The 21,452-nt window shown below is 42.9% G+C and overlaps 1 protein-coding gene across 3 annotated transcripts; it reads right to left on the bottom strand.

Moving 5' to 3' along the window:
- Window positions 1-5,336: 5,336 nt before the first annotated feature.
- LOC112216739 (transmembrane gamma-carboxyglutamic acid protein 3) lies at window positions 5,337-19,562 on the bottom strand. 3 transcript variants are annotated; one of them, XM_042300041.1, is made up of 5 exons: window positions 19,349-19,560; window positions 19,118-19,243; window positions 17,858-17,903; window positions 14,674-14,834; window positions 5,337-7,209 (listed from the first exon to the last, which is right to left on the bottom strand). In XM_042300041.1, exons 3-5 carry the CDS (start codon window positions 17,865-17,867, stop codon window positions 6,637-6,639), a joined length of 744 nt encoding a protein of 247 aa, XP_042155975.1. In that variant the 5' UTR covers window positions 17,868-17,903; window positions 19,118-19,243; window positions 19,349-19,560; the 3' UTR covers window positions 5,337-6,636. The 3 variants fall into 3 exon arrangements, with proteins under 3 accessions (XP_042155975.1, XP_024232548.1, XP_024232547.1); XM_024376780.2 differs by lacking the exon at window positions 19,118-19,243 and having other exon boundaries at window positions 19,349-19,562; XM_024376779.2 differs by lacking the exon at window positions 19,349-19,560 and having other exon boundaries at window positions 19,118-19,325.
- Window positions 19,563-21,452: the final 1,890 nt, after the last annotated feature.

Consider the following 21,452-nt stretch of genomic DNA (forward strand, 5'->3'; position numbering starts at 1 on the left):
GCTCTTATCCAGAGTGACTTACAGTAGTGAGTGCAGACATTTTTTCATACTAGTCTCCCATGGGACGTGCCATACTGAGCCACATGGCATCCATTTGGGACCTATTTGGGACATATCCCCCCCCCCCCAGCCCCCAGCATCCACAATCTGACGTAGATACATTAGCCTACTTACCCAGGGGGCAACATTTGGCATTGTAAACTGGTTTTCTGCTTATAAAGATAACCTGGTTACAACAAGGTAATGGAGACATCTGGGAAAGACCTCATATTTTGGCTGTTAGACGTTTTCTGGTCGCTAAAAATATGTCTAAAAAAACATACTTCTCTGACCTCACTTTGCAATTGCATGATATTTACACTGAGGGGACAAAACTTTAGGAACACCTGCTCTTTCCATGACAGACTGACCAGGTGAATAAAGGTGATCGCTATGATCCCTTATTTATGTCACTTGTTAAATCCACTTCAATCAGTGTAGATAAAGAGGAGGAGACAGGTTCAAGAAGGATTTTAAACCTTGAGACAGTTGAGACATGGATTGTGTGTGTGTGTGTCATTCAGAGGGTGAATGGACAAGACTAAATATTCACGTCCCTTATAACGGGGTATGACAGTAGGTGCGAGGCACAAAGGTTTCAGTGTGTGAAGAACTGCTATGCTGCAGAGTTTTTCATGCTCAACAGCTTCCTGTGTGTAACCAACCAACTTGACACAACATGTTGGAGTCAACATGGGTCAGCATCCCTGTGGAACGCTTTCGACACCTTGCAGAGTCCACGCCCGACGAATTGAGGTTGTTCTGAGGGCAAAGGGGAGTGCAACTCAATATTAGGAAGGTGTTCCTAATGTTTTGTACACTCTGTGTATATTACACGTTTCACCCCAATTGAAACATGAAAAGACAGTTGAAGATATGTAATATTGTTTACATTGTAATATTGTATACATTGTTGTCAACTTAACTACACCAAAATATGACAGTAGCTGACTGAATGTATGTCTGTTGCATCCCCCACCCCCTTTATAATACATAGAAAGTGATAGGCAGCAGTACAACCACATGGTTTGTGTTTGAAATTGGGTTAACAGCAACCTATTTTAACTCTATTGTATTCCATTAGGACCACCACCAATTCCACTGGGTCTGTCATAAGATGAGAGACACCCAGCCCCCTTCACATCACCCTCTCCTCCGACTCTCACACTGACCCACATGCAGGCCTGCGTCCCCAAATGGCCCCCTATTCCCTACATGGTCCACTATTTATTGCCAGATCCCTATGGGTCCTGGTCCAAAGAAGTGCACCATATAGGGAATAGGGTGACATTTGAGACCCAGAAAGCCCAGTATATCCACAACCAGACAGAACCAGGAGGAAGCATAGACCACAGTTGCTCTGGTCCAGGGTGTTACATGCGGCAAGCCTTGTTGAAGAAGGCCACATGTAATGCCCTGGACCAGAGCATAGGGCCAGTGACCCAGAGACAGACTGTATGGTACTTTGGTCAAAGACACGTGAGTATTAATAAAGCATTTGTCAGGCTGAACCCATTTAATGGAGATCCAGTAACAAGAGAATGAGTATTTGGACATTTCTAACATTTCAGTGGTTTCTTCATGATAACTGGGTGAAATCAACTTTAACAGAGTGGGAGGGCAGGCTGTGGCTTATGTAACTGTATCTGAACTAACTGAATGTTGATGAGGCCTGGATTGTCCAAGGTTCATTAGTCTAGGAGACCTATCTAAGCTACTCTCACTTGTAACCCTCATTTATGCACCGTAGGTAGAAACAGCTGTTATACACTGATACAGGGTCAGATGTTTTTCATCCCGCTACTGGTAAAGGTTAGAATTGCAGTTTTCTGATCCTATACCTGTTGTTGACTGATTTATGTAACAGTGGAGAGCAGCAAGCAGTGATCTTTTTAATGAACTCCCTGTAGCATTGGCCTGATCCCAGATCTGTTTGTGCTCTTGCCAACTCCATTGTTGTCATTTTGAAGTCAATGTTAGGCATGACAATGAGTGACAGGAGTTGGCAAGATAGCACAAACAGATCAGCATTCAGGCTAATGTAGCACCACTGTAAACCAATCATATAAGTCCATCTCATTGTGCTCACAGTTCTTTCTTGAGGCGTGATCATGAATAGAGCCAAGGGTTTTTCTAAACAGGTTCAACTTCTGGCCCCTATTTGTGAGGCTTCAAGGTCCGTCTTTCTAAACACTGAACAGCATCACAAGCACAGTCACTTCTAGACTAGTGATATAGGCTTCGTCCCAGATGGCACCCTATTCCCTATATAGTGCACTACTTTTGACCAGGGCACATAGGCCTCTGGTCAAAAGAAGTGCACTTCATAGGGAACAGAGTGCCATTTGGGATGTTGACATAGTGTTGGACCCAAGTCATTGACAAAAATGATCAGATATTCATGCACCCATTAAAAACCATTAGAAAACATCAACCGTAGTGTGCGATATATATATCTACAGTGCATTCGGAAAGTATTCAGACCCCTTGACTTCTTCCACATTTTGTTAGGTTACAGCCTTATTCTAAAATTGATTAAATAGTTTTTTCCCTCATCAATCTACACACAATAATCCATAATGACAAAGCAAAAACAGGTTTAATTCAAATGTATTAATAATAAAAAACTGAAATATGACATTTACATAAGTATTCAGACCTTTTACTCAGTACTTTGTTGAAGTACCTTTGGCAGCAATTACAACCTCAATTCTTCTTGGGTATGACGCTACAAGCTTGGCACACCTGTAATTGGGGAGTTTCTCCCATTCTTCTCTGCAGATCCTCTCAATCTCTGTCAGGTTGGATGGGGAGCGTTGCTGCACAGCTATTTTCAGGTCTCTCCAGAAATGTTTGATCAGGTTCAAGTCCGAGCTCTGACTTGGCCACTCAAGGACATTCAGAGACTTGTCCCGAAGCCACTCCTACGCAGACTTTGTGCTTAGGGTCGTTATTTTGTTGGTAGGTGAACCTTCACCCCAGTCTGAGGTCCTGAGCGCTCTGGAGCAGGTTTTCATCAAGGATCTCTCTGTGCTTTGCTCCGTTCATCTTTCCCTCGATCCTGACTCGTCTCTCAGTCCCTGCTGCTGAAAAACATCCCCACAGAATGATAATGACACCACGATAATGCCACCACCATACTTCACCGTAGGGATGGTGACAGGTTTCCTTTAGATGTGACGCTTGGCATTTAGGCCAAATAATCTAGTTTCTCATGGTCTGAGACTCTTTAGGTGGCTTTTGGCAAGCTCCAGATGTGCTGTCATGTGCCTTTTACTGAGGAGTTGCTTCCGTCTGGCAACTCTACCATAAAGGCCTGATTGGGGGAGTGCTGCAGAGATGGTTGTCCTTCTGGAAGGTTCTCCCATCTCCACAGAGGAACTCTAGAGCTCTGTCAGAGTGACCATCTGGTTATTGGTCACCTCACTGACCAATGCCCTTTCGCCCCTGATTGCTCAGTTTGGCTGGGCGGCCAGCTCTAGGCAGAGTCTTGGTGGTTCCAAACGTGTTCTATTTAAGAATGATGGAGGCCACAGTGTTCTTGGGGACCTTCAATACTGCAGACATTTTTTGGTACGCCAACACCAAATCTGTGCCTCGACATAATCCTGTCTCGGATCTCTACGGACAATTTGTTCAACCTCATGGCTTGTTTTTGCTCTGACATGCACTGTCAACTGTGGGACCTTATATAGACAGGTGTGTGCCTTTCCAAATCATGTCCAATCAATTGAATTTACCACAGGTGGATTCCAATCAAGTTGTAGAAACATCTCAAGGATGATCAGTAGAAGCAGGATGCACCTGAGCTCTATTTCGATTCTCATTGCAAAGGGTCTGAATACTCATGTAAATAAGGTATGTTTTTTTGGGGGGCAGGGTTATACATTTGCTAAATATTCTAAAAACATGTCATTATGGGTTGTTATGTGTAGACTTCTGAGGGGAAAACAGTATTTAATCAATTTTAGAATAAGGCTGTAACATAAAATATGGAAAAAGTCAAGGTGTCTGAATACTTTCCGAACACACTGTATATTTACATGTACATGCATGAATATATAGATATAGTAAAGAACATAAACAATTGTTTTTTTGGAGTATTTCAATCTTTAGTGAAGTGAATTTTTAAGGAGAGTTTGGGCACAAATACAGGATCTCACACACACATACACGCACACACACTCTCGCACATTGTTCATTCCATGAATATGAATCAGCACAAACTGTAGAATAGATGTCAGTATAAAGAGCCTTGAGAGCCCGGGGACACTAGGAACTAGTCAGCAGACAGAAACAGACAACGCTCGCATCATCGGAAGCAGACAGACAGTGCTCACATCATCAGAAGCAGCCAGCATCTAGCTCCTCTAGAAAGGGAAGGACCATTGCAGTAGCCCTGTGTCCATCCCTCCTTCCCTTCCCTGTAGAAGCCCTAGTGTTTTGTCATCCCTCCTTCCTTGGAAAACTGCAGAGCAGACTAAGCCCAGGCCAGACGCTTACATTGCTAACCTTGAGGAGAAGGCCCCAGACAGGCCAGAGGGCATCTCCCGCACCCTATCTCTCTCTCTCTCTCTCTGCCCTTGGTCGCTCCTTTTCTCTCTCCCCTGTGTAAAAAACAGGTACTCCAGGTATTGCAGTACAAGTCAGAGTTATCTTGTGATCCCATTTGGTCCAGCCATTGGCAGTGGTTAGTATATAACATAGAGACTGTTACTGCTGGCAACCTGAGCTGATTCTGAAACACTACTTCTGTTGCATGTCCTGGTTGGTGGATGTCTGGTTCAACAAGGTTTGAACACCAACAAAACGAGACACAAGTGAAAAAGCAGTCAAAAGGTAAACAACAAAACAAGAAGAGACTAAAGAAAAGAAGAGCATTTGTACCATTCAGCAGTCATGATGGTGATATACCCGACCATGGCTCACTAGTCTAGAGATTTCTTACGCATCTATTCAAACAAGATTTTAAAAAGTAGTAATTGTAAACAGTTATAGCACAGCAGTACTGAAGCCAGCATTGTAAAGTTCACTCTGCAGCTTTGAGAGGGATAGGCTGAGGGTTGACTGGAATGTTGTCAGAGCTACTGATTGTGCTTCCTCTGTGTGTGTGTGTGTGTGTGTGTGTGTGTGTGTGTGTGTGTGTGTGTGCGTGCCTGCGTGTGTGTGTGCATTCGTGCGTACCTGTGTGTGTGTGTGTGTGTGTGCGTGCGTGCATGCGTACGTGTGTGTGTGTCTGCGTACCCGTGTGTGTATGTGTTTGTGTGTGTGTGCATTCGTGCGTACCTGTGTGTGTGTGTGTGTGTGTGTGTGTGTGTGTGTGTGTGTCTTTGTGCTTGCGTGCGTACCTGTGTGTCTTTGTTTGTGTGTGTAAGATAGTATATTTACTGGTAAGCGTAATAAAGGACTGAAATTAATTATCAGGTCATTCAATTATTTTCTAATTAGCCAAAAACTCAAATACCTGATTGACATTTTGAGATACTATGCGTGTTCTTCCCACCATACACTTGCAGTGCATCCGTTTCCTCTTAATTCAAGGCCCTTCCATGACCAGAGGATGTATGTGGAGAAAGACGGCCTTGGCGTTGGATTCAGACAAAGAGGAGAAACACTGAAGATCCCAACTCATCCGCTGTGTCTGGCTGCATCCTCTTCATAATAAGATAGTCCCATAGTCCCATAGTCCACAAGCACTGGCTACTGTTTCTGTTTGTTAAACCATACTACTTTCAATAAATGGAAGAATACACTTTTTCTTTTCATTTTGTGTGTTCAGAAAGCAGTACACGTAATCAGCAGTGCACATTTGGCAAATCAACTCTCCTTTATCATGAGTCACGGCACAACTCTGGAGAGGAAGAAGTACTACTGAGGGCTTGGAAACTTCCTCACTACCTTCATCCACACAGTAGTCTCTTCCTCTCAGGGGATGGAGGGTGACTTGGCAATGTTCCATTCCTCTCACAACCACGTCCCAAATGGCCCTGGTCAAAAGTAGTGAGTACACTATGTAGGGAATAGGGCACCATTTGGGATGGCTGACACATTTAAAGGTGCCTCAGGGTGTCCGGGAAAAGGTGTCGTTTCTTCAGTGTTTAGGGGGGAAGGCAGTGTAGACGCAGCGATTGTATTTCTCCAAGTGACTAGCTACAGCTGGTGTGATGAGAGAAAGGTGGAAAAGTATACAGTATAAATATACAGTTATTATGGATATAGCGCTTCACTGCAGAGTCATACACACTAGTAAACAATGACCACCACATTCAGAGTACAGTGAGAAACACTGATGCATAACAACAACGCAAAATCAAAACAGACCGCCAAACCCCAGGCATTGGCAAGATAGATAACTCAAGAAGAAAACACAGTGTAGCACAGATCATCGTCGTTCCAAACCTTGTACAGTAGTCAGTCAGCGATAGATACAACAAGTGCTTCAAGATATTAGATACCACAGTGCATTCTTTCCCACGGATAGCTAGCAGTTTGCCAGCCCCTCAGACCAGAGACAAGGACAATGGAGGGAGGGATGGATCTGACAGTATGGCCCCCGGCCCAGCCTCCCTCCCTCCATCCCTCTCTCCCTCCCTCTGCTTACTTCTCCTTGACAATCTCCTCATATTTGGGCGGAGGGTCGCTGTACGGCGCCGACACCTCGTCGCTGCTGCTCTCCAGGTGTCCTGTCACCTCCTCATAGGAAGGAGGAGGTGTGGCACCGGAGAGACGCGACGCTACTGACACAGACGGATCCTGGACGTACAGGGCTGAGCGAGTGTTCTGAGGGTGGGAGTGAGGTTCTTGGGGAACGTTTGCAGCGCAAACCAGCGACCCTCCTCCACTTCCTGCTACTACTCTCTCCACCCCACTCACCACCACCGTGGGCCTGGATAAGGGGGTCTCGGAGTGGGATGGCGTGTCCCGGTGGACCAGGATGCGCGGCAGGCTGCGGGTGTTGCGGTTGTTCATGTAGCGGTTCTGGGTGTAGGCGGGCCGCCGCCGTGTGGCCTTCTGCAGCTGGCACCTCCAGATGAGGAAGAGGGCGATGAGGAGGAGGAGAGCAACGCCCAGCAGGGGAACCACCATGTAGAGGTGGCCCTCTGAACGGCCGTCCCTGGTCTGCTCGTGGCTGCTCACCGTGTACACACTGCGAGTCTTCCAGAACTCCATCTGGTGGAGAGTAGAGGCAGGTTGGCATTTATTAAGACCAAAAAGCGAATTTCTGTTTTCATGAATTTTGACGATATAGTCAATTTAGACTTTGCAGCTTGCCCATCTACACTGTAAAAAAACAACAACAATTGTTTCAACTAAATATTATTAAGTAAGTGTTTTTTTTGTTTACTCAACTTTTTGGTCAGTGTTACCTGAACTTTAAAAAAGTTCCAATTCCAATCTTCCTGCGACACCACCATGTCTGTGTCAATAACTGATTTCACCTGTATGGCTACACATTGCACTTAAACAAATACCTTAGCTCTGAGATTTACATTTTAAGTGCAAAGTATAACCTTAAAGCCCTATTGGGATGGGATAAGTTTTACTGTGGGAGCTCAGGTAATGTAATTATGTGCACGAGCCCAAATCACCACATCCATAATTTTAGTCCTGTCCGAATCTGCCATGTCAGTTGTTTTTACTTGGCAGGAACGTTATTACCCCAGCCCTAAAAACCTACTGTTTTTCGGCAAACTCCCAGGTCCTCTGATAATACTTAGCCAGTGCAAATCGTCATCCCTGTGTTTTGAGGGATATTACAGAGTTTAACGGGTGCTGCACTCAGTTTGGGTAAAAACATGGGAAAAAATGTACGCTTAAAACAAAATGATATGCACATAGCCTACAAATGAATGATAAGCTTTGTCACATATCAACTTTCCTGGTGCCAAACTTCTCTTTTAAAAGATGAAGTGGACGATATTGTGCCAATGAATTGATAAATTGCCAAATACGTCAAGTATTTAAATGTCTGCATAGGTTACAGTTCATGGTTCTTATTGATATGCATTAGGTCTTTCTCAAAACTGAAAGCCATCAGGCCAATACTAGGCAATCCATAAACATTTCAAATATCTTAAATCCGTCATCACGGTCAATTTTGAATAAGGAAAAAAAAAATTACAGGGGCAGTTTGGTCAAACTAATCCCGTACGAATCATCCACTGGAAAAACAAACATGCTGGGGTAATAATTACATAACCAATGTTCTATAGTAATACTAGTCCTGTCTGATTCATCCACTGGAAAAACAGACATGCTGGGGTAATAATTACATAACCAATGTTCTATAGTAATACTAGTCCTGTCTGATTCATCCACTGGAAAAACAGACATGCTGGGGTAATAATTACATAACCAATGTTCTATAGTAATACTAGTCCTGTCTGATTCATCCACTGGAAAAACAGACATGCTGGGGTAATAATTACATAACCAATGTTCTATAGTAATACTAGTCCTGTCTGAATCATCCACTGGAAAAACAGACATGCTGGGGAAATAATTACATAACCTGTCACGTTCTGACCCTAGTTATTGTGTTAATTGTTTGTTTTAGTTGGTCAGGACGCGAGTTGGGTGGGCATTCTATGTTTTGTGTGTCTAGGTTGTTTTTCTGTGTTCGGCCTATTATGGTTCTCAATCAGAGGCAGGTGTCGTTAGTTGTCTCTGATTGAGAATCATACTTAGGTAGCCTGGGTTTCACTGTTTGTTTGTGGGTGATTGTTTCCGTGTTTGTGTTTTACACCACACAGTACTGTTTTCGGTTTTCGTTATTCACGGTACGTTTATTGTTTTGTAGAGTGTGTTCAGTTTATGTGTTTAATAAACAACCATGGACACTTACCACGCCGCATATTGGTCCTCCGATCCTTCTCGCCTCTCCTCTTCAGACGAAGAGGAGGAAAACCATTACATAACCGATTTCTATAGTAACACTAGTCCTATCTAAATCAGCCACTGGAAAAACAGATATGCTGGGGTAAAATTACATAACCGATGTTCTATAGTACACTGCTAAAAAAACAAAGGGAACACTTAAACAACACAATGTAACTCCAAGTCAATCACACTTCTGTGAAATCAAACTGTCCACTTAGAAAGCAACACTGATTGACAATAAATTTCACATGCTGTTGTGCAAATGGAATAGACAACAGGTGGAAATTATTGGCAATTAGCCCCCAATAAAGGAGTGGTTCTGCAGGTGATAACCACAGACCACTTCTCAGTTCCTATGCTTCCTGGCTGATGTTTTGGTCACTTTTGAATGCTGGCAGTGCTTTCACTCTAGTGGTAGCATGAGACGGAGTCTACAACCCACACAAGTGGCTCAGGTAGTGCAGCTCATCCAGGATGGCACATCAATGCGAGCTGTGGCAAGAAGGTTTGATGTGTCTGTCAGCGTAGTGTCCAGAATATGGAGGCGCTACCAGGAGACAGGCCAGTACATCAGGAGACGTGGAGGAGGCCGTAGGAGGGCAACAACCCAGCAGCAGGACCGCTACCTCCGCCTTTGTGCAAGGAGGAGCAGGAGGAGCACTGCCAGAGCCCTGCAAAATGACCTCCAGCAGGCCACAAATGTGCATGTGTCTGCTCAAATGGTCAGAAACAGACTCCATGAGGGTGGTATGAGGGCCTGACGTCCACAGGTGGGGGTTGTACTTACAGCCCAACACCGTGCAGGACGTTTGGCATTTGCCAGAGAACACCAAGATTGGCAAATTCGCCACTGGCGCCCTGTGTTCTTCACAGATGAAAGCAGGTTCATACTGAGCACGTGACAGAGTCTGGAGACGCCGTGGAGAACGTTCTGCTGGCTGCAACATCCTCCAGCATGACCAGTTTGGCGGTGGGTCAGTCATGGTGTGGGGTGGCATTTCTTTGGGGGGCCGCACAACCCTCCATGTGCTCGCCAGAGGTAGACTGACTGCCATTAGGTACCGAGATGAGATCCTCAGACCCCTTGTGAGACCATATGCTGGTGCGGTTGGCCCTGGGTTCCTCCTAATGCAAGACAATGCTAGACCTCATGTGGCTGGAGTGTGTCAGCAGTTCCTGCAAGAGGAAGGCATTGATGCTATGGACTGGCCTGTCCGTTCCCCAGTCCTGAATCCAATTGAGCACATCTGGGACATCATGTCTCACTCCATCCACCAACGCCACGTTGCACCAGAGACTGTCCAAGAGTTGGCGGATGCTTTAGTTCAGGTCTGGGAGGAGATCCCTCAGGAGACCATCCGCCACCTCATCAGGAGCATGCCAAGGCGTTGTAGGGAGGTCATACAGGCACGTGGAGGCCACACACACTACTGAGCCTCATTTTGACTTGTTTTAACGACATTACATCAAAGTTGGATCAGCCTGTAGTGTGGTTTTCCACTTTAATTTTGAGTGTGACTCCAAATCCAGACCTCCATGGGTTGATAAATTTGATTTCCATTGATCATTTTTGTGTGATTTTGTTGTCAGCACATTCAACTATGTAAAGAAAAAAGTATTTAATAAGAAAATGTCATTCATTCAGATCTAGGATGTGTTATTTTAGTGTTCCCTTTATTTTTTTGAGCAGTGTAATGGGGTAACCAATGTTCTATAGTAATACTAGTCCTGTCTGAATCATCCACTGGAAAAATAAACATGCTGGGATAATAATTACATAACCAATGTTCGATTGTAATACTAGTCCTGTCTGAATCATCCACTGGAAAAACAGACATGCTGGGGTAATAATTACATAACCGATGTTCTATAGTAATACTAGTCCTGTCTGAATCATCCACTGGAAAAACAGACATAATGGGGTAATAATTACATAACCGATTTAATATAGTAATAACAGTCCTGTACGAATCATACACAGGAAAAAAATACATGCTGGGGAAATAATTACATAACCGATGTTCTATAGTAACACTAGTCCTGTCTGAATCATCAACTGGTAAAACAGACATGCTGGGGAAATAATTACATAACCGATGTTCTATAGTAACACTAGTCCTGTCTGAATCATCAACTGGTAAAACAGACATGCTGGGGAAATAATTACATAACCAATGTTCTATAGTAATACTAGTCCTGTCTGAATCATCCACTGGAAAAACAAACATGCTGGGGTAATAATTACATAACCGATGTTCTATAGTAACACTAGTCCTATCTGAATCATCCACTGGAAAAACAGACATGCTGGGGTAATAATTACCTAACCGATGTTCTATAGTAACACTAGTCCTATCTGACTCATCCACTGTAAAAACAGACATGCTGGGGTAATAATTACATAACCGATGTTCTATAGTAATACTAGTCCTGTCTGAATCATCCACTGGAAAAACAGACATGCTGGGGTAATAATTACATAACCAATGTTCTATAGTAATACTAGTCCTGTCTGAATCATCCACTGGAAAAACAGACATGCTGGGGAAATAATTACATAACCAATGTTCTATAGTAATACTAGTCCTGTCTGAATCATCCACTGGAAAAACAAACATGCTGGGGTAATAATTACATAACTGATGTTCTATAGTAACACTAGTCCTATCTGAATCATCCACTGGAAAAACAGACATGATGGGGTAATAATTACCTAACCGATGTTCTATAGTAACACTAGTCCTATCTGACTCATCCACTGTAAAAACAGACATGCTGGGGTAATAATTACATAACCGATGTTCTATAGTAATACTAGTCCTGTCTGAATCATCCACTGGAAAAACAGACATGCTGGGGTAATAATTACATAACCAATGTTCTATAGTAATACTAGTCCTGTCTGAATCATCCACTGGAAAAACAGACATGCTGGGGAAATAATTACATAACCGATGTTCTATAGTAATAGTAGTCCTGTACGAATCATCCACTGGAAAAACAGACATGCTGGGGTAATAATTACATAACCGATGTTCTATAGTAACACTAGTCCTGTCTGAATCATCCACTGGAAAAACAGACATAATGGGGTAATAATTACATAACCGATTTAATATAGTAATAACAGTCCTGTACGAATCATACACAGGAAAAAAATACATGCTGGGGAAATAATTACATAACCGATGTTCTATAGTAACACTAGTCCTGTCTGAATCATCAACTGGTAAAACAGACATGCTGGGGAAATAATTACATAACCAATGTTCTATAGTAATACTAGTCCTGTCTGAATCATCCACTGGAAAAACAAACATGCTGGGGTAATAATTACATAACCGATGTTCTATAGTAACACTAGTCCTGTCTGAATCATCCACTGGAAAAACAGACATGCTGGGGAAATAATTACATAACCAATGTTCTATAGTAATACTAGTCCTGTCTGAATCATCCACTGGAAAAACAAACATGCTGGGGTAATAATTACATAACCGATGTTCTATAGTAACACTAGTCCTGTCTGAATCATCCACTGGAAAAAAAGACATGCTGTGGTAAAATTACATAACCGATGTTCTATAGTAATACCAGTCCTGTCTGAATCATCCACTGGAAAAAAAGGCAAAATGGGGTAATAATTACATAACCAATGTTCTATAGTTATACTAGTCCTGTCTGAATCATCCACTGGAAAAACAGACATGCTGTGGTAATGATTACATAACCGATGTTCTACAGTAACACAAGTCCTGTCTGACTCATCCACTCTAACAACAGACATGCTGGGGTAATAATTACATAACCGATGTTCCACAGTAATACTAGTCCTGTGAGAAGAGGTATATAGAAGTGAAATCAGTTATTGACACAGACATGGTGGCGTAGCTGGAAGAATGGAATTCTGTGAACCAATAAGTTGTTAGTTAAATAGTTAACCAATAACTACCCGGAATTCTAAATGTACCCTTTTTGCACTCGTCTCTTTTGACTCATCACATACGCTGCTGGTACTGTATTGGAGTTAAGTTTGTGCCAACAATAATTATTTGATCACTTAACAGTTGGACCAAATAGTTGAGCAAACTAAAGAAAGGCTGTGGAAACAGTTAAGAAATAATACAGTTGAAGTGGGAAGTTTACATACACTTAGGTTGGAGACATTAAAACTCGTTTTTCAACCACTCCACAAATTTCTGTTTAACAAACTATAGTTTTGGCAAGTCGGTTAGGACATAATTTCCAGTGGGTCACATTTCCAGTGGGTCAGAAGTTGACATACACTAAGTTGACTGTGCCTTTAAACTGCTTGGAAAATTCCAGAAAATGATGTCCTGGCTTTAGAAGCTTCTGATGGGCTAATTGACATAATTTTAGTCAATTGGAGGTGTACCTGTGGATGTATTTCAAGGCCTACCTTCAAACTCAGTGCCTCTTTGCTTGACATCATGGGAAAATCAAAAGAAATCAGCAAAGACCAATTGTAGACCTCCACAAGTCTGGTTCATCCTTGGAAGCAATCTCCAAATGCCTGAAGGTACCACGTTCATCTGTACAAACAATAGTACGCAAGTATAAACACCATGGGACAACGCAGCCGTCATACCGCTCAGGAAGAAAACGCACTCTGTCTCCTAGAGATGAACGTACTTTGGTGCGAAAAGTGCAAATCAATCCCAGAACAACAGCAAAGGACCTTGTGAAGATGCTGGAGGAAACAGGTACAAAAGTATCTATATCTACAGTAAAACAAGTCCCACATCAACATAACCTGAAAGTCTGCTCAGTAAGGAAGAAGCCACTGCTCCAAAACCTCCACGAAAAAGCCAGACTGCGGTTTGCAACTGCACATGGGGACTAAGATCGTACTTTTTGGAGAAATGTCCTCTGGTCTAATGAAACAAAAACAGCACTGTTTGGCCATTTTGACCATCATTATGTTTGGAGCAAAAAGGGGGAGGCTTGCAAGCTGAAGAACACCATCCCAACCGTGAAGCACGGGGGTGGCAGCATCATGTTGTGGGGGTGCTTTGCTGCAGGAGGGACTGGTGCACTTACAAAATAGATGGCATCATGAAGCAGGAAAATGATGTGGATATATTTAAGCAACATCTCAAGACATCAGTCAGGAAGTTAAAGCCGGGTCGCAAATGGGTCTTCCAAATGGACAATGACCCCAAGCATACTTCCAAAGTTGTGGCAAAATGGCTTAAGGACATCAAAGTCAAGGTATTGGAGTGGCCATCACAAAGCCCTGACCTCAATCCCATAGAAAGGTTGTGGGCAGAACTGAAAAAGCGTGTGTTAGCAAGGAGGCCTACAAACCTGACTCAGTTACACCAGCTCTGTCAGGAGGAATGGGCCAAAATTCATCCAACTTATTTGTACTAGGATTAAATGTCAGGAATTGCGAAAAACTGAGTTTAAATGTATTTGGCTAAGGTGTATGTAAAACTTCTGACTTCAAATGTAATTATTTGCTCAGATTCATGACAATAACCGTCAAACTGCGAGGAAAGGGGAGGAGAAGAGGAGACGGTGTAGAAGAGGAGTAGAGAGGACAGAAAAGAGGACAGAAGAGGACAGAAGTGAGGAGAGAGGGGGAAGACGAGGAGAGGAGAGACGTGTGTTATAACACACATACTGTATGGGCACATACATGTATAACCAAAACTCAATAACCAGAACTCAATGATTCAGCCCAGTAATCAATTAATCTGTGTATCTAAAGAGGAGTGTGATATAATTTACTGTTCTCTCTTTGTTCTCGAACACTTCATTGGCCTCCTCGAAGCTGCAGCTCTCCTCCACACACTCCCGTTCGATGTTACCCTGTCTGAACTCCTCCAGGAAACTGTTGGCTCGGGGGAAGCGCTTGAGGAGAGTGTGAGCATCCTTCTCATCTAGGAACGCTACAAAGAGAAAGATTGGAGAGTGAGCGTGTGTGTGTTTGTGAGCATCCTTCCCATCTAGGAATGCAACTGACTCACAGCGAGGAGAACATGAAAGAGCATGACACAAACACACACTCAAACACACACACTCCCTCTGCGTGGAGGAGAGCTGCAGCTTTGAGAAGGTGACCTGTGGCTGGTTGACCTTGGTTATCTATTCTTATGTATTCACACATTCTGTTGAATACACACACACACACACACACACACACACACACACACACACACACACACACACACACACACACACACACACACACACACACACACACACACACAGTGTTCCCTTTCCAATGGGGAGCAGTCAGAGGCTGTGTCCCAAACGGCAACCCATTCCCTATAGGGCTTGGTCAAAAGTAGAGCACTATACAGGGGCTAGGGTGCCATTTGGGAGGCACAGAGAGAACAACTGATACAACGCATTCGGAAAGTATTCAGACCCCTTCAATTTCCCACATTTTGTTAAATTACATACTTAATCTAAAATTGATTTTTTTTTTTAAATGCTCATCAATCTACACACAATACTCTATAATGACAAAGTGAAAAATGTTTTTTTTAGATATTTTAACAATTGACATTTTTCCTTATTTACATAAGTATTCAGACCCTTTGCTATGAGACTCAAAATTTAGTTCAGGTGCATCCTGTTTCCCTGAATCATCCTTGAGATGTTTCTACAACTTGATTGGAGTCCAACTGTGGTAAATTCAATTGATTGGACATTATTTGCAAAGGCACACACATGTCTATATAAGGTCCCACAGTTGACAGTGCATTGTCAGAGCAAAAACCAAGCCATGAGGTCAAAGAAATTGTCGGTAGACCTCCGAGACAGGATTGTGTTTAGGCACAGATCTGGGGAAGGGTACCAAAAAATGTCTGCAGTATTGAAGGTGCCCAAGAACACAGTGGCCTCCATCATTCTTAAATGGAAGAAGTTTGGAACCACCAAGACTCTTCCTAGAGCTGGCCACCCAGCCAAACTGAATAATTGGGGGAGAAGGCCCTTTGTCAGTGAGGTGACCAATAACCTGATGCCAACTCTGACAGAGCTCCAGAGTTCCCCTTGTGGAGATGGGAGAACATTCCAGAAGGACAACCATCTCTGCAGCACTCCACCAATCAGGCCTTTATGGTAGAGTGGCCAGACGGAAGCCCTAAAAGGCCCATGACAGCCTGCTTGGTTTGCCAAAAGGCACCTAAAGTCTCTCAGACCATGAAAAACAAGATTCTCGGATCTGATGAAACCAAGATTAAACTCTTTGGCCTGAATGCCAAGTGTCACGTCTGGAGGAAACCTGCCGCCATCACTATACTGAAGTACGGTGGTGGCAGCATCATGCTGTGGGGATGTTTTTCAGCGGCAGGGACTGGGAGACTAGTCAGGATCAAGGGAAAGATGAACAGAGCAAAGTACAGAGAGATCCTTGATGAAAACCTGCTCCAGAGCGCTCAGGACCTCAGACTGGGGCGAAGATTCACCTTCCAACAGGTCAACGACCCTAAGCACACAGCCAAGACAACGCAGGAGTGGCTTTGGGACAAGTCTCTGAATGTCCTTGAGTGGCCCCGCCAGAGCCTGGACTTGAACCCGATCGACCATCTCTGGAAAGACCTGAAAATAGCTGTGCAGCGACGCTCCCCATCCAACCTGACAGAGCTTGAGAGGATCTGCAGAGAAGAATGGGAGAAACTCCCCAAATGCAGGTGTGCCAAGCTTGTAGCGTCATAACAAAACGACTCATGGCTGTAATCGCTGCTAAAGGTGCTTCAATAAAGTACTGAGTAAAGGGACTGAATACTTACACTACCGTTCAAAAGTTTGGGGGCACTTAGAAATGTCCTTGTTTTTGAAAGAAAAGCACATTTTTTGCCATTAAAATAACATTAAATTGATCAGAAATACAGTGTTGACATTGTCAATGTTGTAAATGACTATTGTAGCTGGAAACGGCTGATTTTTTATGGAATATCTACATAGGTGTACAGAGGCCAATTATCAGCAACCATCACTCCTTTGTTCCAATGGCACGTTGTGTTAGCTAATCCAAGTTTATCATTTTAAAAGGCTAATTGGTCATTAGAAAACCCTTTTGCAATTATGTTAGCACAGCGGAAAATGTTTGTTCTGATTAAAGAAGCAATAAAACTGGCCTTCTTTAGACTAGTTGAGCATCTGGAGCGTCAGCATTTATGGGTTCGATTACAGGCTCAAAATGGCCAGAAACAAATAACTTTCTTCTGAAACTCATCAGTCTATTCTCTTTCTGAGAAATGAAGGCTGTTCCATTAGAGAAATTGCCAAGAAATTGAAGATCTGGTACAATGCTATGTAGAACAGTGCAAACTGGCTCTAACCAGAATAGAAAGAGGAGTGGGAGGCCCCAGTGCACAACTGAGCAAGAGGACAAGTACATTAGAGTGTCTAGTTTGAGAAACAGATGCTTCACAAGTCCTCAACTGGCAGCTTCATTAAATAGTACCCACAAAACACCAGTCTCAACGTCAACAGTGAAGAGGCGACTCTGGGATGCTGGCCTCCAAGACAGAGTTCCTCTGTCCAGTGTCTGTGTTCTTTTTCCCATCTTAATCTTTTCTCTTTATTGTCCAGTCTGAGATATTGCTTTTTCTTTGCAACTCTGCCTAGAAGGCCAGCATCCCGGAGTCGCCTCTTCACTGTTGACGTGTTTTTGCTTCATCATTATGGGGTATTGTGTGTAGATTGAAGAGGGAAAAAACAAATGTAATCCATTTTAGAACAAGGCTGTAACGTAACAAAATGTGGAAGAAGTCTAGGGGTCTGAAAACTTTCTGACTGCACTGTACATATACAAACCCCATATACAATAATGCAATACTGTTTTAGTATAGTTATAGTACAGTTCTAACACTGTTATGATACAGGTTATAATACAGTTGTTACAATGAACAGATTAGCCATAGGAGATCCAGAGGAGCAGGCCATGCTATGTTCTTACCTTCCGCCATCCTACCACCCTGCTACTCAGACCAAGACTTTCTAACCTGTGGGAGGAGAGAAGAGGAAAGAGGAGCACAAAGTCAGGCCGCAGTGTACCCTGATAAAATGCAATAAGAAATTCAGCCATTTTCCCAATGTTTATGATAAAATAACAACAGGCTACTACTATGATCTTGATATTCCATGCCTTACAAAATCATAAAGTATTGTATTGAGAAATAATAACGTTGCAAATGCCTCATGATAAAATGTTTGCGATTGCGAACAGTTGCTTTTTAGGAATGTCATCCCCCTCCACCTCCACCTCTTCAATCCATGATGGGTCCAGCTGTATATCTACTTAAATCAGGGCGCTGGGCATGATGTCATACAGTAGCCCACCCATAAAATGGTTCTTGCATGTCTTTCTGGCAAAGACACCGAGTTTCAATAATGCATGGTGGAGGAACATGCTCTCTATAATAGGGATGTATATGCTTTATAAATTGATCACCATGTTGTAGCCTAGGAGTCGCGTGAGAGGCAACGTAGCCCCCCCCAACCCCATCCTGGATGCTGCCAAAATTAAATCATTTCGAGAAGGCGCGTGTGGAGATGGAATATTAAAATGTAATCTGCTGTAGAAAACGGAGATATATGAGCGCAAGCAGCACGCACGGTAGATCGCGCGAACCATCTGCCATACAGATAAACGAGCCCTATACATCAACTCTCTCCAGCCTCCTGTAGACCAACAACACAGATGCTTGCAAGGCAAGCCCTTACAAGCACACCCCGGCCTCAGTTTGCACATCCACAATCTCAAATAGTAGGCTACCGTGTAAAATGAGGGGGGGATATATTTTGAAAGAATAATTTCATGCCCTATTTGAAATTACACTTAAAGGGAAAAATATGGTGATATAATATTCAACAAGAATGTAAATAATCTAAAGAATGACATTTGAAGAAAAAAAATGATTTGAAAAATGTGTGATTGTCGTGACCTTAGCCAAAGATCCCTCTGCTCTTGCTGCCATAATATAAAATGAAACCTTTATAAAGACCCTTGTTGAGTTACAGTCATTTTTCTGGAAAGGCAGACCATTGCTGACTGTCTGGCTGTCGCTTTACTCTCATTCTCTCTCTCTACAATTATACGACGATCTCTGATCATAAAATGTGTTTTTCTCTAGCCTACTCAAATTAAACACTGTCCCTCATAAGTGTCCGTCTATAACATAACTACTTTAGAAATTAACCGAAGAAGAAACCCTACCTTCCACTCTCCAGCTACAGCAAAGGGCTTTCAATATCCATCCGCGTCATTGCTATACGGGATCCGTGGGATGTACAACTCTGACGTCACCCCATTGAATTTGAAATCTGATGAGGTTCACCCTAACTGGTAAGGATTATGGTTAATTCTAGGGTTAGGGTAAGGGTGGGGGTTAACATTAGGGTTAGGGTATAGGGAGTGGAAGTCCCAATGATTCGGAATAGCACTTACCTTTCTAATAAGTGAGAACCCCACCACATGAGACAGTACCACACTATGACCGAAATATCGCCCATGCAATGGCAGAAGAGGAATCCCCGGCCTTGTCCAATGAAATGACTCCTAGGAATTGGGAGACAACCCTCTATGAATATGGAGACATTCGGGTGATGGAGTTGTTGAAAAAAAGCGCCCCCAGCTTCATCTAATTCGTCTTGTGTGGGGCTGGTAGAATATGATGTGTGTGTTTAACCAATCAATGTTTTGCTGTTTATCCGTGCTTTCACTCTTGTTCAGGGTATTTATGAAAGCCTTCTGGAAAGCACCGCCGCCTGCTCTAAACCACACCTTACACCAAAATACTTCACCTCCCAGAATTCCCCCTTTCATTTTCCACGCAGTTGGCTTTTTATAGGTGCGTTCAGTTCGATTTAACGTTTACTATGTTGCGGAACAGTTTGTACTGAACGACACGTTTCCCCAAACCGTTGTTGCACATTCTTGAACAAACTTTGAGGTACGTTTGCTCTCGTTTGGTGGCGGTGGCAAGGTGTGGCTTGAAGCAACGAGTGACTTATTTAAAGGACAGTGGCCATGCTGACAGCGTTCCCCAACCCACAACCCCTCCCCGTTTTTCAACAGGTCGTTCAGTACAGCACCGTTTCCGTTCAATTGAACGGTCGAAAACGTAAAAAAGGAACCCTAGTTATAGGCCTTTTAATAGCTCAGCTGTAGGCTTCAAAAGAGATGGTGACAAGATGATAATTGTTTAATGAATAATAGATTATTTTGGTAAACAAAATCATTTGTCTTGCATGATGCTGAAAATGATAATAAATGTTATTCAAAAAGTAATTATTCTACCTTCATTATATATAGTGCATTGGGAAAGTATTCAGACCCCTTGACTTTTTACACATTTTGTTAGATTACATCGTTATGAAAAATCTATTTTGTATTAGCCGAAACAGCTAGAATGGCCCACTGGCTTACAGAGGCTTGTATTTATTTTTAAATCCTGTATGTTATATTTCAAGAACCCTCCCGCACATGCCCCTAAAAGGGACGCCCGGCCATCCTCACACACTGTGGCTGCTACGACACTAATCTACATTCTTAAAAGTAAGGGTGCAAGTTGGGACCAAATAAGGTTCTTGAGAGCAATGCCAAAGGGCAACCATTTTAGGGTCTCTGAAGAACCATAAATGGGATGGTTCTTTGAAGAACCATACAAAAATCCAAAACCAGAAATGTTTCGGCCCTCCAGGACCGGATTTGAATAGCACTGCTATAAGGTTTTAAGCCTTATTCGCATACGTCCCAGGGTGCCTTTTGAGTGAATATTAGAGTTACCAGTACCACCCATGACTGTGTTTGCTAGTGACAGAGACATGATAGTTTTATTCACTCAATTTTACTTGGCATTCCAATTTTATTATTTAAAAATATACATATTTTATAAGGCATTCTTTTTTTAGGACTTAGTTTTATACAGTGGCCTCAAATAAATCATAGTTTACAGGCCACACCAGTCCTGAAAAGCACATTATGCTTTTTGCAAAGTGATGTGTAATTCCTATTGGAATCCAGCCTGAGTGGAGAAATCCAACATTTTGAATTTTTAGTCACCTGTTGCATTCAGAATGACTGCCAGGGCTGGGAAGACTAAGATATGAGAATATCTAAACTGGAACAACTATTTCAGTAACGGGGGCAATAAATCCAGGTAACAGATTGGAATAGTTTAGAAAAATGTATGTTATTTATATTTGAGTAGTATAAGGTCCCAGACCCGCTGTTTTCAACTCTCTAGAGACAGCAGGAGCGGTAGAGATACTCTGAATGATCGGCTATGAAAAGCCACCTGACATTTACTCCTGAGGTGCTGACTTGCTCCACCCTCGACAACTACTGTGATTATTATTATTTGACCATGCTGGTCATTTATGAACATTTGAACATCATGGCCATGTTCTGTTATAATCTCCACCCAGCACAGCCAGAAGAGGACTGGCCACCCCTCATAGCCTGGTTCCGCTCTAGGTTTCTTCCTAGGTTTTGGCCTTTCTAGGGAGTTTCCTAGCCACTGTGCTTCTACACCTGCATTGCTCTACAC

This window comes from Oncorhynchus tshawytscha, linkage group LG17 (genome assembly GCF_018296145.1).
Source record: "Oncorhynchus tshawytscha isolate Ot180627B linkage group LG17, Otsh_v2.0, whole genome shotgun sequence".
Taxonomy (NCBI): Eukaryota; Metazoa; Chordata; class Actinopteri; order Salmoniformes; family Salmonidae; genus Oncorhynchus; species Oncorhynchus tshawytscha.

What these genes read in the sequence shown, in the direction of transcription:
- LOC112216739 (XM_024376780.2), bottom strand. An exon ending in TCGAGAACAAAGAGAGAACA is followed by an intron (nt 7,210 to 14,673) that starts GTAAATTATATC and finishes ACTCTCCACCAG; the next exon opens with ATGGAGTTCTGGAAGACTCG.